This window comes from Cnephaeus nilssonii, assembly GCF_951640355.1.
Source record: "Cnephaeus nilssonii genome assembly, chromosome: 12".
Taxonomy (NCBI): Eukaryota; Metazoa; Chordata; class Mammalia; order Chiroptera; family Vespertilionidae; genus Cnephaeus; species Cnephaeus nilssonii.
In genome coordinates, this window is record NC_137083.1 from 5223590 (window position 1) to 5239406 (window position 15817).

Below are 15817 nucleotides of genomic sequence, written 5' to 3' on the forward strand. Positions count from 1 at the left end.
CTGTTTGTCCAAAAATAGGTTGCTCGCCGAAACCGGTTTGGCTCAGTGATAGAGCGTCGGCCTGCGGACTCTAGGGTCCCAGGTTCGATTCCGGTCAAGGGCATGTACCTTGGTTGTGGGCACGTACCTTGGTTGCGGGCACATCCCCAGTAGGGGATGTGCAAGAGGCAGCTGATCGATGTTTCTCTCTCATCGATGTTTCTAACTCTCTGTCTCTCTCTCTTCCTCTCTGTAAAAAATCAATAAAATATATATTTTTTAAAAAAACAAAAAACAAAAATAGGTTGCTCTGATTCCCTTGAATTTCTTAATCTTTGAGGATATTAGCCTAGCATGATTGGAGATTAATTTTTCTTGCCTACTTTATTACTATAAGGATCTATTAAACCAGTGAACAAATAAAAGGTACCTGCATTGAAGGGTCTATGAATTGTTGATTTCCCATCGGCCTTAAAACAGTAGCATTTCTATGGGAATATACACTGAGTGGCCAGATTATTATGACCACCCCATCAGGACTTCGTTGGGCCACCTTTTGCCTTCAATACTGCGGCGATTCTTCTTGGCATTGACTCCACGAGATGCTGAAAGGTGATGCAAGGAATCTGACACCATGCCTGATGAATAGCACTGTCCAGTCCTGTGAGATTTGATGGTTGTGGAACCAGCTGCCTGATGGCTCTTTTAACTTCGTCCCACAAATGCTCAATTGGATTGAGATCTGGTGATTGTGGGGCCACCTAAGCAAGGTAAAGTCTCCCTCATGTTCTTGAAAGCACTCCTGCACAATACGAGCACCGTGGCATGGCGCATTGTCTTGTTGGAAGAAGCCATCTCCATTGGGATACGCCATCAACATGATAGGATGAACTTGATCAGCAACGATACTTAGGTATGTTGTGCTATTCAGATGTTGTTCCACACGAATTAAAGGGCCCAAATCATGCCAGGAAAACATGCCCCAAACCATAACACTGCCCCCACCAGCTTGAAGGGTTATACTCATGCATGTGGGGTGCATGCTTTCATGCTGTTTCTGCGAAATTCTCACTCTGCCATCTGCATGATGCAACTGGAAACGTGATTCATCGGACCACATAACTTTTTTCCAAAGCTCGACTGTCCAATCCTTGTGTTCCTGTGCGAATTGGAGACGTTTTATCTTGGTAATTGCAGACAGCAAAGGTGTTCGAACAGGCCTTTGGCTTCCATATCCCATATGATGCAGTGTACGGCTAATTTGCCTACAAACGTCAGGTGCTCATAAGAATCTGGCCACTCAGTGTATGTCTCCCACAGATACATTAGAAAATACAGAGTTATCTGACCAACTGTAAGAATTGCATATCCAAAAATTACCTTCGTTAGCAAGATCAAGTCTTCATTAAAATAGTGGGCCAGACAAGTAAGAAATGGAATTAAATTTATTTTAAAATCACAGTACATAGACATTCTGGGAAGTATTAACTTTCTGCTTTAAAAACCCTCCACGGAGGGAAATGACTATCTGGCCAGTGGCAGGAAAACGGGGACTCGGACCAGACCTGGCTCTGCCTCCAGTTCGCGCTGGCAGCCCAGCTCCGTCTGTCCGTCCGTCCGTCCTCTGTTCCTCAGTGCTGCCATCTGTGAAGTGGGGACGATAACATCTGCACCCGCCTCCCTGGTGGAGTGCCTGGTCCAGTCATTGCAGTAAAGTAAATCCCTCCCCTTCCTAGGCGCTCGCCTGCCAGTTGGCTGAAGCAGATTCGCCAAGCGTCTATTTGTTCAGAGACATGCTTTTCACGTTTCCCGGCCGCTGTTCCTGGTTTGACATTGAGGGACTGGTTATGTTTCTCCTCGTTCTGGCCACCTCCATCCATGCCTGTGTGAAGCCAGGCCTTTGCCTGGATCCCTGTCTGCAGGCTGAGGACAGCTCTGCAGGCCTGCCCGCGTGGTCCGGGCGCGGAGAGCCGCTCCTTATCAAGCTGTCCTGGCTAAGAGGACTGAACAGACGGCAGCTCGGCCGAGGATTAGGACTTAACTCTTTTTCTGTTTGCCGATAGAGATCTCCATCTTCTCAAATCCCACGTTGGCAAAGGCACGCGTGTCAGTGGATTATTTCCGTAATCTCTCCTTATCTCCCTTAATGTCACTGCCCGCGGCGCACGCTCGGCCAGCACTGTGATGCCGCCGTGAGGCCATCTGTTCCTTGTCACAGAGTCCAAGCAGGGCCTGCTCCATGTAGGGGGGGGAGGGGGGGAGGAGAGGGGTGGTGAAGACTGTGTGGTACCAAAGTTGGGGGACACCCCTTATCCTGTCCCATAAGCATGTGCGAAACAGGCACCGTGGAGACCGCGGAGAAGAGAAATTGGAGGCACCATACGCTGGAAGGCAGTGAGGGTGTGCGTGTGGGCGGCCTGGGAGAACTGTGAAGAATGCAGAAATTACGACATGGAAGTTCCTGGGTTTTGTGGGCTCATAGTCAGGAGGAGAGCCCGGCCAGGTGGAGAAGGTCAAGGTCTGTGGGTGCGCCAGGGAGAGGCAGGTGGGCGAGGCGGGAGGGAAGCGTCTTGAGTAAAGGTCTGGGCTTTGGGGGTGTCTCCCTGGGTTGCAAGAAAGGGGGCCTAGCAGCTTACCACGTGCAAATGCAAGCAAGGTGGTTTACCTGAAAACGGGGGGAAACTGGGATTGACTTCAGGGTTCGGTGGGGTCAGAGGTCAGGTAGAAGGAGAGCAGGAGGTCGGACCGAGAGGGTGGAGTGCCTTGCTGGAGTATTTGGGTTTTATCCTAAAGCTGCAGGCAGTCACTGAGTTTTTAAGGGGAGTCATTTACTGAGCATTGAAGACAAGAAAGAAGGTGATGAGCAAGGCTTGGCATGCCCTCTTGGCTTAATTTTGCATTTTTCAGATTCAAGATAACTTATTTTTAGCCCCTTTCACCAGCTCCGCAGCCCTGGCTCAGGCTCTGAGCCCCAGGCCAAGGTGTAATCGTGGTCATGGGATGGCGGGCACCATTCTTGCTGGGTCTTCAGCGAGGCGCCTCCCCGTTGCGCCTTAATCTGCCTCCACCCCAGCATCACCCCCGGGTGCCGTCTGCACGCCGTTGGACAGGCAGTTATTTATATCCGTGCTACATGTGCTGTGTGACAGCCTCTTAATGTGCCACTTCTCAGAATAATTTTCCCTACCAGGGAGTTTCAACAAGGGCGAACAGAAACTGCTTCTTGAATACGCTCCCCTCTCTCTACCTCGCTTGGACTGTTCTCAGCCCCAACCAGAATGTTCCTCTGTCCATCTCTTCCCACTCCACCCTCCCATTGCTCCAGCCCGCCTCCCAGAAGATTGGCGGGCTCTATTTAGCAAGGTCAGTGGGCTGTCCTCCTGCTTTTGCATTGCTCACTCACACCTCAAGTTTGATACTCCTATCCAAAGACTTCCCTTTTCCTTGCTGTTCTTCCTTCCTCTTTGGGCCAAGAAAGAGCCCTGTTTTAGACGTGTAAGTGGATCCAGAAAGAATTATTTTGCCTACAGACAAGTTCCAAGGTTCCAGGCTCCATTGGAGTTCCTGCATTTTGGTTGTTTCAGCCAGAGGACAAAGGAAAGAGCAAAAACCGAGCGAATCAGCAAGACCATTTTTCAATTCTCAGCAAACTCCCAGGGGTCACGGAGCTCGCGCTTATCAGCAATCTTAATTTACTGGAATTTCTGCAAATTCTGTCTTTTGGTTAAACATCTCACAGGATGATGATGGGAATGCTGTTATGTAATTTTCCAGAGGGTCTGGGGACCTTCACGAAGGGAGGTGAAAGTAAATAAGATTTCACTGCAATCTAGACCTTATAATTCAAGATTGGAGGGGGGTGATGTACACACCACATTTGTATTCTGCATAACATTTTATGACCACATTTATCGAGTGCTTATTATATGCCAAATGCTTTGCTAAGCGTTTTATGGAAATCTTCTCACTATGTCTTTACTCAGTTCTACAGGCTGTAAGTTACTGTTATTGTCATCATAATAAGAGAGGCTGAGAGACATTAAAGGACTTGGCTGGGATCACACAGTTAAGGCACATAGGAAAAACTCCAGCCCCAGTCCTAACTCCAGAGCTGACACTCCTAACCACTTGGCACTAAGGTTTTTATCTGGCTCACCACTCCTTATTACGCTAAAGTACCAAGTACATGGATTCCAGAATAATAAGAATCTTTAAATTACTTGAATTTTAATTCCATTAAAATAAACAAATGTAGAGTAAGAACATAGATGAGAAGTCTTTATCCTGCTCCTATTTAAGCCCCGTTAATGGCTTCCCATTGTAGGTGGAATAAAGTCCACATCCCCTAGTGTGGTCTACAAAGAATTAGCTGATCTGATGCCAGCCTACTTCTTCTGCCTCATCTTTTACTCATCTTTCCCTGCTCAGGAGCTGAGGGTCCTATAGATAAGGAGTGGCAAAACCAGGATCCAAACTCAGGCAGACTGGCTCCAAGGCCATGCTCTTACCCACCTTGCAGTTGGATGGATGGATGGACATATGGATGGACAGACAGGTGGACATGCACACGCTTGGATGGATGGAAGGGCAGAGGAAGGGAGGGAGGGAGAAAGCTCATTTAAAAGAAACGTGTGATTCTTCTTAGAGTTCACACAACCCATCACATGAGCAGCTATAAGACTCCTCATGAGGTCAGGCTTCCATCCACAAAAAAAAGTGCATACGTGTGCTCTTACCCATCCGGCAGGGGAAATGAAACTCTATCCCAGGTGTATGGAGGGCCCTGACCAACTCCAGGAGCTGATTCCAGTTAGGCTCAGGATGCCAGCCTAGATAGGTGGGATGCTTTTCTGTCCAGTCAGTCACCTGGGCTGCATGCAATGCCAGTCCCTGGTTCCAGAGGCGATGGACAGGGCGGACCAGCGCCGCTCCTAAGAAGCCCACCTGGATCTCCTGAAATGGCTTTCACCTGTCTGACCAGCCATTGTCCCTTCTTACTCATCTGGAAAGCCGTTTTCTGCTTTTTAAGTTAACTCTTTTTACTTGTTTGTTTATTTAAGATTCGTGGACACCTTCTAAGTGTAAGTTGTTGAGGAGAGACTTGGATAAGTAAGACACAATTTTGCCATAAAGAGCTTATCCCCAGAGGGAGAGAGAAGTGCAAAAACCAAGCACAATTCCAGAAAGATGAAGTAAGTGCTAAAGGGAGTGCAGGAGCAGTGATCATTGATTCTGTCTGGGAACAATGATATAGGATTCAATGAGTAAGTTGCCTTTTAATGTGTGACTTGAATGCATGTAAGTGTTCCAATCCTAAGATTATAACACAGCTCAGTGAATTTTCCAACCAACGACTATTCATTTAGTTACCACCTAGATCAAGATAGAGAATGTTATACAACTGTCAGGGACCCTCCCCGCCAATTTCTTCCATGAATTTTGCCTGTTTTGAATTTTAGATCAACAGGATTATATAGTATGTTCTCTTTTGTATGGACTCCTTTCGTTCAACATTATGTTTTCAATTCGTTCACATTATTGGGTATAGTATAGCTTTAAAAACAATTTCTTGATAATAAGTGTGCTTCTATATGAATAAACTGAGATTTATTTATCTAACTAGTAACTCTTGGATGGACGGTTTAGTTGCTTCGAGTTTGGGGCTCTAACAAGATAGTGCTGCTGCAAACATCCTCATACATTTCTCATGCAGCATGTATGTATGCCTCTCTGTTGGTTTCTATCTTTGGGTAGAATTGCTGTGTCATAGGGTATGACTGTTTTAGCTTAAATAAATGCTACCAAACTGCTTTTCAAAGCGGGTAAGCTATTTACACGCCCATCAACAGTGTATTAGGATGATGTTTGTTCCACATTCTTACCAACGTTTAGAATGTGTCATGTTTTCACTGCAGCCGTTCTGGTGGGTGTTTGAAAGGATATCATTGCTGTTTAAATTTCTACGTCCCTAGTGACTGAAAGAGCCGAGCACTTTTTCATGTGTTTATTGGCCACTTAGATAGTCTATTTGGGGAAATGCTGCTTCACATGGTGGCCATTTCTCTGTTGGGTTGTGTCCTTTTCCTACTGAGTTACAGGGGTATTTTATTTATAGATCGCCGATGCCAGCTCACTGTCAGGTAATGTCCCCGGTGTTTCTCCGACTCTGGGGTTGCCATCCTTATCGTATCTTTCAGTGAAGATCTAATATAATTCAGTGAGCACTTTCCTTAGGGGTCAGGTTGTTCCTCCCTGTTTAAGAAACCTTTTCTTAGCTGGATGTCATGGGTAGATTCTCCTGTGTCATATGGAAGCTTCTTGGTTCTTTCACACTGAGATCTGGAAGCCGCGTGGAGTTGATTTTTATAAGTGGTGTGAGGCCGGGCCTCCTAGTTCATTTTCTCCAGATGCGTATATAGTTGGCCCTGCGTAAGCGATTGAAACCTCTTCCACCGCCGTGTTACCTTTGTCATAAACCTGGTGACTGGATATACAGTCTAGACTTCCTGTTCTCTTTCGTTGTTCTGCTTTTTTATTATTATCTTGCTATCCAGTAATAGCAAGATGTCTTCATTACTGGAGTTGCATATTGTCTTTCCATCCGGAAGTGTAATTCCTCCAGATTTATAATTTAAGCTAAGTAAATAATTATTATTTTGCTAGTAAAACTGGTAACCACTAGCATTTACTGGGTGCTTATTTTATATCAGTGAATAGATGAACCATGTGTGGCTTTACATTTAATCCTAGCAGCAATCTGATGAGCTGGGAGACATTGTCTTTTTCTTTTTTTTAATGAGGACGTCGAGGTCCAGAGGAAGTGTAACGTGATCAAGGTCACATTGCTATTAAATAGTGACACCGAGATTTGCACCCAGGCCAGCCTGCCCCAGAACCCCTGCTCTCTCATCGCATACACCGCACGCCTGGGACATGGCCGCAGGTCATTCTTGCAGAACTGTCTCTCTTCCGGTGCTGGAGTCTGGTTTTAAGCCCTCACACCAGTCAGTTTTGTTGTGTGTGTTTTTAATTTTTAAAAATAATTTTTAAAAAATCTTTATCATTGCAAGTATTACAGTCAGTATTTTCTTTACCTCTCTCAATGTCCTTCTAAAAATGCCCATGGGAAGGCGAACAAAGAAGCACTGGATTAGCTGCTGTGTGTCTTTTCAATGTCAATTTCATACTATTTTTAGGCATGGTAGAGGATAGAAAGGAATATGCAGTCCTATTAAACCAGGCTTCGGGGCTGGGCAGAGCTGAGCGGGTGTCTCGCCTCTGATCCCCGCCCTGAAGTAGCAGGGGTGGGAGCGTCTGTGTCTGCGGACTCGCAGCAGTGGGGGAACCTCAAGTTCATTGCCCTCACTCTCCTCTTTCCACCTCTCCCACCTACCGAAGGTCTGAACTTTTCACATCTTCCCACACAGTACCCAACCTTCAAAACCAAGCCATTAAAGAATACTGTGTCCAAAAATAGAAAGCGCCAAGGTCACGGGGAAGATTTTCTGCAAAGGTGTAAAGGTATGCATACACATTTGCATCTGATAACTCATCAACGCACTCTCCAGACCGACCCCAGAGCCACAGCAGCGCTAACTGGAGTTTCCATGCTGCGGCTAACTGACCAGGTTTTAGTCACTCCAGCAGTTCTCATGGATGGACCGCTTTCGTGGGCGGGTAATGTATCCCCTTCTAACTGTAGTCCAGCATGTTAAAGCAAAATGCCCTTTATGTCAGGCACATTGGGTAAAAACATCAGAATTGGCTCATGCCCCCCACACCTGAGGACCCCCAGGTACTGTGAATGGGCTCCCAGGGTCTCTTAGCATAACGGGGGTCATGGAAAACACGGAAAAGGGCTTTTCAGCATCGGAAACACTGCCTTTGCCTTAGAAAATTCCCATGAAAAAGCAGAAAGTATATGCATTCGCCTGTCATCTTGTCATTCCATCTTTACTCAACAGTAATGGTCTGATTAGGTGATATTAATAGGTCGGGATGGTATAAAAGCAACTAACAATTTTCTGATGAAAGAAAGAGTAAATACTAGGTCATCAAACATCTTCTAAGCCTACCCAATGCTTCTTTGATGCCTTAGCACCCGGAATGAAGTGTGGAGCCATCCTGTCATTCAGGGGAATGCTAATTTAGGAAATAAAGTTGAGGGCGGGTGCAGCCTCCCAGCCCTGTGATTATTGATGGGCACCAGGGAGCTGAAAGTTCATTATCTGGTGAGTGATTGTGTGTGTTTGTGTGTGTGTGTGACTGTGTGTGTGTGTGTGAGTGTGTGTGTGAGTGTATGTGTGTGAGTGACTGTGTTTGTGTGAGTTTGTGTATGTGTGTGTGAGTGTGTGAGTGACTGTGTGTGTGTGAGTGACTGTGTGAGTGTGTGTGTATGTGTGTGAGTGAGTGCGTGTGTGTGAGTGACTGTGTGTGTGAGAGTGTGTGTGTGTGTGTGTGTGTGTGTGAGTGACTGTGTGTGTGTAGTATTAGAATTTTAAAAGCAGCAGGAACCTTACTAGTCCATCTTACTTACAGGTAAAAACCCTGGGACCAGGGAGCTGATATGACCTTCACAAGGTCACAGGCAGCAGCAGAACCTGTTCTCTGTATTCAGTGCAGTAGACGTTGTTCTCAGAGACACTAGTAAGGTTATCTAGCTCAGCTCACATTATCCGATGGAAATGGGAAGAAATCTACTTTGAAAGGAAATGTGCCACCTGAGAGTGCAGCCTTCTTACTTTTATTGTTAAAACATAGGTTCATGGATTGTAACTGCCTGCAACGCTGGCCTATTTATAAACTAGAGGCCCAGTGCACGAATTCATGCACGGGTGGGGTCCCTTCACCTGGCCGGCAATCGGGGGCCAATCGGGGCCGGCCCGGGGGAGAGACCACGAGAGGTTGTCCACTGATCAGGGCTGGCTGGCCTGCTGCGGGGAGGGACCTCCTGTGGGAGGTTGGCTGGCTGGGGGAGGTTGGCTGTGGGAGCGCACTGACCACCAGGGGGCAGCTTCTGCATTGAGCGTCTGCCCCCTGGTGGTCAGTGCGTCGTCATAGCGACCAGTCATTAGGTTGTTCGGTCGACTGGTGGAACGGTCGCTTAGGCTTTTATATATATAGATGAGTTGGGTGTCAGTAAAGTCATAAGAACCCTTTTTACCATCAGCTCCGAGGACACCTAAATATTCCAGACTTAAAAGAGACCATTCAGTTGATTTTTATAAAGTGGAATCTCATTGTGTTAAAAATAGTGTGCTTAACAACCATTTTGTTTTTTAAAAAGTGTTACTATTTTTGTCTCATTGAAAATTTTTCTCTGAATTTTATTTATAAAATCATTGCATACTACTTTAACATTTTTTCCTCAATAGGTGTTTTTATTTTTTTTAAAGCACCTGTAAGCCTCCGCCTCCCTGTTTTTCTTTGTTTGTTCAAACCTCTGGATTAAGGATCTTCTTCTCAGGACCGAGGCCGTCCCCTTAGGCTGATGCATGTTCACGTTTACCAGTGGGGAGGCCTGGGCCACGGGCCCCAGGACATGAGCGAGCATCGTAATCCTGTTGGCTCCCAACTGCGGTGAGCCTGCTTCTTGCAGTCACTGTTCCTGCTTAATCAAGAACAAGGAGCTGCCCTGAGCTCTTCATGTCAACCGAGGCAGGAAGCCTGCTGCCAGGCCAACTAATCTGGGTTACAGATGCTTATTTGGGGCCACCTGAATGAAGCTCCTAACAGAAGGTTGAATTTCTTCAGGATTGTACAATGAAGATAAGCACAATGCCCACCTCCAGGGCTGTGCGGAGAATAACGCTTGCAGAGCCCTTGGTCCGTGACATGACCCAACAAATAGTCCCTATGATTAGCGGTGTTGCCTCCCTCTCTCTTCACCCAAGCAGAGCAGGGCGTGGTGGTCTCAAGTTTGCCTGGCTGTTTCAGCTCTAGCAATCCCATAAAAACGTTAACTAGGGCATAAAGCACACACATAATCACACTGGGCCAGGAAAAGCGAGTGTGATAATGTGATTAAGATGAGTTTTGGATGACACTGGTGCTTTAAAGTGCTTCTGTGGACTTGTAAATTTCAGTGGCTTCAGTGCTTATGAAAGTGAGACTGACAGCTCATTGCCCAGAATAGCAAACTCACAATCGGCCCAAGTTTAGTGCCAGGTTCCTTAGGCAGCTTTGTGTCTCAGGTCTGACTGTTACTCTTGCTGTCCCTCCACTGGTCACTCAGGCTGGGGATGGGGTGACTTACATGTTCTTGCCTGTAATTTCTGAGATGTGAACAGGCTCAACTAGGAATTGGGGGAAATCAAAGAACAATCCGTGTTCCTGGAAAGGATACACAGGCAGAACATGCATTATCATCCACCACTTCTCTCCATATTTGCGTCAACTTTTATCCATTCCCAGCACTTTTCCAAGAATCCTGTCATGTGATCCTCTCCGAGGCCTCTGGAAAAGCCAGAGGAGATTCACGTCCACTTTTTTAGTTAGGAAAACCAAGGCTCGCCCTGGCTGATGTTGCTCAGTTGGTTGAGTGTCGTCCTGTGCACCGAAAGGTTGCTGGTTCAATTCCCAGTCAGGGCACACACCCAGGTTGTGGGTTCTATCCTTGGTCAGGGTGTGTGTGGGAGGCAACCACTTGCTGTTTCTCTCTCACATCGATGTTCCTCTCTCTCCATCTCCCTTCCTCTCTCTTTAAAAAAATCAATGAAAACATTTAAAAAAAGAATCAAGGCTCAGAGAGATGAAATGACGTGCTCCTGCTTGGCAGGCCCTGGACTTGAACCCAAGTCTTCAGCCCCACACCCTAACCCTTTCCACGTGGCTCACGCGGCTGCTAGTCCATGCCCTTAACCTCGTCTAGAGGAAAACCGCTTTCACCTGTCTTCACATGGGGTTCCACCCTCCAGAGGGGTGAGCTGTACAGACACCGGACACTGTTGCTTTAAATTGTTCAGAGGTTGGGAATTCACTGTATTTGTAAAGGATGGCGACAGAAGAGGTCAGTGTGTAAGAGTTTGTGGCCCTACCAGAGCAGAGCGTGTCCCCTTAGGTCTGGTCAGGGATCCTTCACCTGCATGAGAGGATTCTAAGTGAACTTGAGGTTCAACCACGTGGCTGCAGCAGGGCTCCCCCCCCCCCCAAGTGCAGAAGGTCTCTGCTGTAGCCCTCCTCTTCTGGGCTTCTGGGTCTTGAAATTCCACCATTTAGAGCCTTGAAGACTGATTGGTCTTTGAGAGGTTCCAATTAGAATAGGAATTCTTTTACTATATTTAACAGCTTATATTAAAGAAAAGTAGGTTTCTGTGTTGGGGCTCACAAAGACAAGTTCCTTGGGCTCCAGTATCGTTATCCATAGACATGAGCGGTAAGAGGCCTGGTAGAATCAAATGTGATGCATGGGAAAAGGCTGTGAGAATGTTACCTGGACAGACAGCTGAGAAGAAGGTTGGGGCTGGGGCGAGGGTCAGGGGTGAAGAAGAGGTGGCCGCACCTGGAGCTCAGAGCATGGGGTCTGACCCCAGGAGGCTCGACAAGGAGGGCTCACAGGCAGGCTGACTGGCCTCATGTTTTGGTCCAGGATCTGACCAGTTGTGACCTTGAAAGCCACTTGGATCGTTTTAACCTCCAGCCACCTGTAGTCTGGGAACATAAAGCAAGTGGTTAATGGCACCAGATGGTTGATTATCTCAAATGTCCCCTACCCACTGCCTAAAGGGGGGAAAAAAGCCCCCTGGAGAAATAATCAAGGAAACTGCTTTCAAAGTTGCAATTAATTGTGTATGCAGGAAAGCTCATCCTCTGCCCGTGATTCTGTTGAGAAAGGAGAAATTACGGGAGAAGGAGGAGCTGTGATGGAGAGGGAGTTCTGCACAGTCTCAGAAAGGTTATTGAAGGCAGATACAGAGCTCATACTCAACACCAGAGATCGGGAACAGCCCTAAGGCTCACGTCATGCTGTGGCTTAGGACCTGACTTCTGTCAAAAATTGTGCCTAAGGGTAGGTCTGACGAGCTGACCTTAAACTTCGAAGTTGCACAGGATCTATTCTTAGGTTGCTTTTCAGAATTCCTTTTACCCGCTATGGCTTGAGCCAGCTCTGCCTCCCGTCATCTCTCCTTGGAGCACCCCCACGCGGCTGTCCCATCATTTCCCTCCTTCCCCTTCTGTCTCCTCCAGCCAGTGAGACCTGCAACGACTTCCACCCGATGTTCTTCACCCACGACAGATCCTTCGAGGAGTTCTTCTGCATCTGCATCCAGCTCCTGAACAAGACTTGGAAGGAGATGAGGGCGACTTCTGAAGACTTCAACAAGGTAAGGGGGACCGGAAGCAGAGGCGCCACCTCGTCCCCCAAGGAGCCGCACTTTGCCGGGCCCCTGGGCGGTGTGCGGAAGGCAGTTGGCCGTTGGGAGGATGGGGACGACTGGGATTTCGGGTCGCTTTGGGAAAGGAGGAAGGAAGACAGGAGGCTCTTGGTGGTGCTGTCCTCTCTGGGACAAGCTTCGAGCGGCTGTGTTCCTCTGGGCTTACTGAGCTGAAGCCAGCAGCAGAGGCGCTTTTGTGAAAACTAATGTTGAGATGAACTTATGTCTCTTCCATGACATGACTCTGGAACGCCTTGCTATTGCGAGATCTATTGGAAAGTGACCTTCCACCTGTGCAGGTGGCTGCCGTGGCGATGAGGAAGGAAGGCTGCTTGGTCCAGGACGCTAGGTTTCTTTGTGGATTGTGGATGTGTTGAGACAATTCATGTGACTGTTCAATTGCAAGATCTCTTTCGGAGAGTTGCGTAAGTCTACATGGAACATCTTTTGGTTTAGAGAAAGCATTTGGTTCACTGAGTGGAGGAGTCCCTTGGTTTTCTGAAAGAGTGTGAATTTCATATTTCTTTCTGTCGGGTGGAGAGAAGAGTGTTGAACAACTTAGAGGAACAGAAGCATCGTGTGCACTTTTCAAGATAAACAAAATCTTAATCCTGAGATAAAGGCCTTATAACGACGATAACATGGCTCATAAATGGTGTTGGGTGCAGGTATATTACAGCCTTTAATTATTCTAATTTGCTGCTGTGCTGTCAGCCTCATAGCCCACGCCCACTCACCTGGTCCTGGGGCATGACTCTCGCTAAAAGTCTGAGGGTCTGATCTCATAGTCATCCCGGGCCTCATGGGCTTGTGCTTGGGGCCCAACATAAGATCTGCATGCCAGCTCTACTTGACCTTCTTGTTGGTCTCTGCCTCCCTGTCACCTTTTCTCCGAATATACATCTCACCTCTTCCACCATAGTTCTGGTTTGTGGCATCTTGAACCGATGCAGGTTGAAAAGAAAAAGAAAGAAACCAGGAAAAGGAGAAAGACACCCTTCCCTAAGCCTCAGTCAGGCTCCAGCCTGTCTCCATCAGCACAGCGATCTTACCTGCGGCTTCAGCAGACGAGTGCCAGCCCATCTCAGTCATCTCGGGCCATTGGTTTAGTTCATTGACATGGGCCCGGTGACGCCCCTCTGTGGCGAGCACTGGTCTGGAAGCTGCAGCTTAGAGCCGCCAAGTGTGAGCAGCTGTGCCCACGGACAGGCCCAGTCAGGAAGGGACGTGGAGGAAAGCCCAGGATGTCCTTTGTGATCGTAACTGCAGCCTCCCAAGCGTACCTCACTTGATCCTGGGAGATTTTGCAATTCAGGTGCAAATCATCCCTGGGAGGGAGGGAGGAAGAGGCAAGGAGGTATGACAGTAAGTTCAATCAAGCCAAAAAAATAAAGGGCGTGAAAGCAACCGTCTTTGAAATTGCTAGGCCCCTCGCCCTGGGTCAGCTCAGCTCTTCCTGTACTGCAGTGTTGCCGGAAGCCATCTGGCCTTAGCTCTTCTGTGCCAGGACCACCCTCTCCCCCAGGAGAAGGGGGCTCAGCACTGCCTGTTTCAGCATCATGTGTCCAGCTGCCTTCTGAGAGTCCCTGGATTACAGAAGTCTGCATTTTTGTAAATAATAGCAATACAAACCTTATTGTTGTTGATCTATGCACAGATAAGGTGTATGGAAAAATTCCCAAATTCCTGCAGAGGCATGGCGCAAGGGGTTGAGCTCTCAGAACTTAACTCCTGTAGAACTTGCGGATTTTGACAGGAAGCCCCAAGAATGCACTGTTAGCCAAGGAATCGGTCGGGAAGAGGTGAGAGGCCCGAGCAGGGAGCTGAGCAGGGCTCTCGGGTCCGTGTGGGTCACTGCGGCCATGTGCTCGGCTCGGTGGCAGCGACATCCTGCCTGCTCAGCGTAAGGCGACGGCAAACCCTGCCGTGGCTCTGACACTTCCTTCGTGACTGACGTGACTGCGAAGGCTTTCTTCAGCAGGTGCGGGCGCCAGGTTTCAGGAACGGTTCCTTACCGTGGCCCTGCGCCACCAGCGTGGTCAGAAGTGATCGAATTTAGGAACAAACGTGGGCTTGGTGTTACTGGTTCGATGGGATGCTTTTCTTGTTCCCTAAGATTGTCCAGATCCGAATTCAGAAATATCGGGAAGAAGCTCAAGATTAGACATCCTTCCTTTTGAACTTTCTCGGGCAGCGTCTCAGGCTCTGGCCGCTTAGTCAGGACGCATGGATGGCAGCTTTCAGCGAGCACCTGAAACTAGGGCTGCCTTCTTTAGCTAATTTCTGGAGAAGCAGCAGCCCTCGATTCAAAGTTTAGTTTTCCCAGCAAACAAGACGAGAGCCCAGCAGATGCAGGGATCTCTTCGACAGCCCCCCTGGAACGGGACAGTAGTGTGTAGGTTTCAAGCGCTTGGTAGTCAGTGCTGCAGCGTGAAGTGGGGTTTGGAGAAGCGGCTGTCTTTCTGTCCTGGGACTTGGGAGGCACTAGGTGGAATTTTTAAAAAATTTATATAAGAGAAGTAGAATTAGAGAGTGATTGTAGTATTTATGCTTTGAAAGTCCTTTCTTTCAATTCTCAGTAGAGCGTTCTCTGCAGAATAATCCATTGATTCAGGCCATTGAGTTTGTAATCTACGTTTTTTGCCTTTTGTTGCTGATATTTGAGAGCACACATTATTCACTGTTCTGGGCATCAGAGAGGAGCTGAACTGCAGCTGGACCCCTGGCGCACACGTGGTCCGTTATCCTGGCATGGAAGCCCTGGTTTTTGAGCAGGGCAGGAAGGGGGATGCAACGAGGTGGGTACTTCAGGTACAGGAATCTCACTGGCAGATTTTGTCCCTGACTCTGCTCCCCTTTAAAAAGTCTAACAGGAGTCTACACATCAAAATTTGTATCTGTGCGTAGCAGAGTTTCTCAATCTTGCCTGGGCGTTGGAATCACCAAGGGAGGGGGATGTGAAAGCCTCTAGCCCAGTGCCCACTCACTCCACAGACCAGTTAAATCTTCGGGCGGGGCCAGAACGATCACTGAAGATGGTTGTGAGGGTAGATTTGGTCATTAAAGGTGCGTCATATCCGCAGGGTCACCATCAGTTGATACACATAACACGTTATCGCCAACTGGCAGGGATTGCGGGCATCGATGAAGTAAGATGCTCCTTGGTCTGCAAGGCCCATGTTCAAATCCTGGATCTGCTACTCAGGAGCAGTATGCCTACAATAAAAAGTCAAATATATATAGTGGATCCCAGTCTCCCATTGCCCTCTTTTATGGTGGCATGGTAGTAAGTTGAAATAATAAGTGTAAAAATTCTTGGAGGAAGTAAAATGCATTTATAAAGTGTTATTTTGTATGTGGTAAGATTGATTCTGTCTGAAAAAGGAGTAAATTGCACTTTTTCTTTAAAACATTTTATTGAATTTATTGGGGTGGCATCGGTTAATAAGTTTATATAGGTTTTA

At 47.6% G+C, this 15817-nt stretch overlaps 1 protein-coding gene across 4 annotated transcripts in view; it reads left to right on the plus strand.

Annotated features, from left to right (window-relative positions):
- Nucleotides 1-15817, plus strand: part of ELMO1 (engulfment and cell motility 1) — a 403454-nt gene that overhangs the window by 272998 nt on the left and 114639 nt on the right. For all 4 annotated transcript variants that reach the window (XM_079786562.1, XM_079786563.1, XM_079786560.1 and 1 more), the window contains exon 16: nucleotides 12166-12302. In XM_079786562.1, the coding sequence (XP_079642688.1) occupies nucleotides 12166-12302 (137 nt within the window). The remainder of the gene's footprint in view (nucleotides 1-12165; nucleotides 12303-15817) is intronic.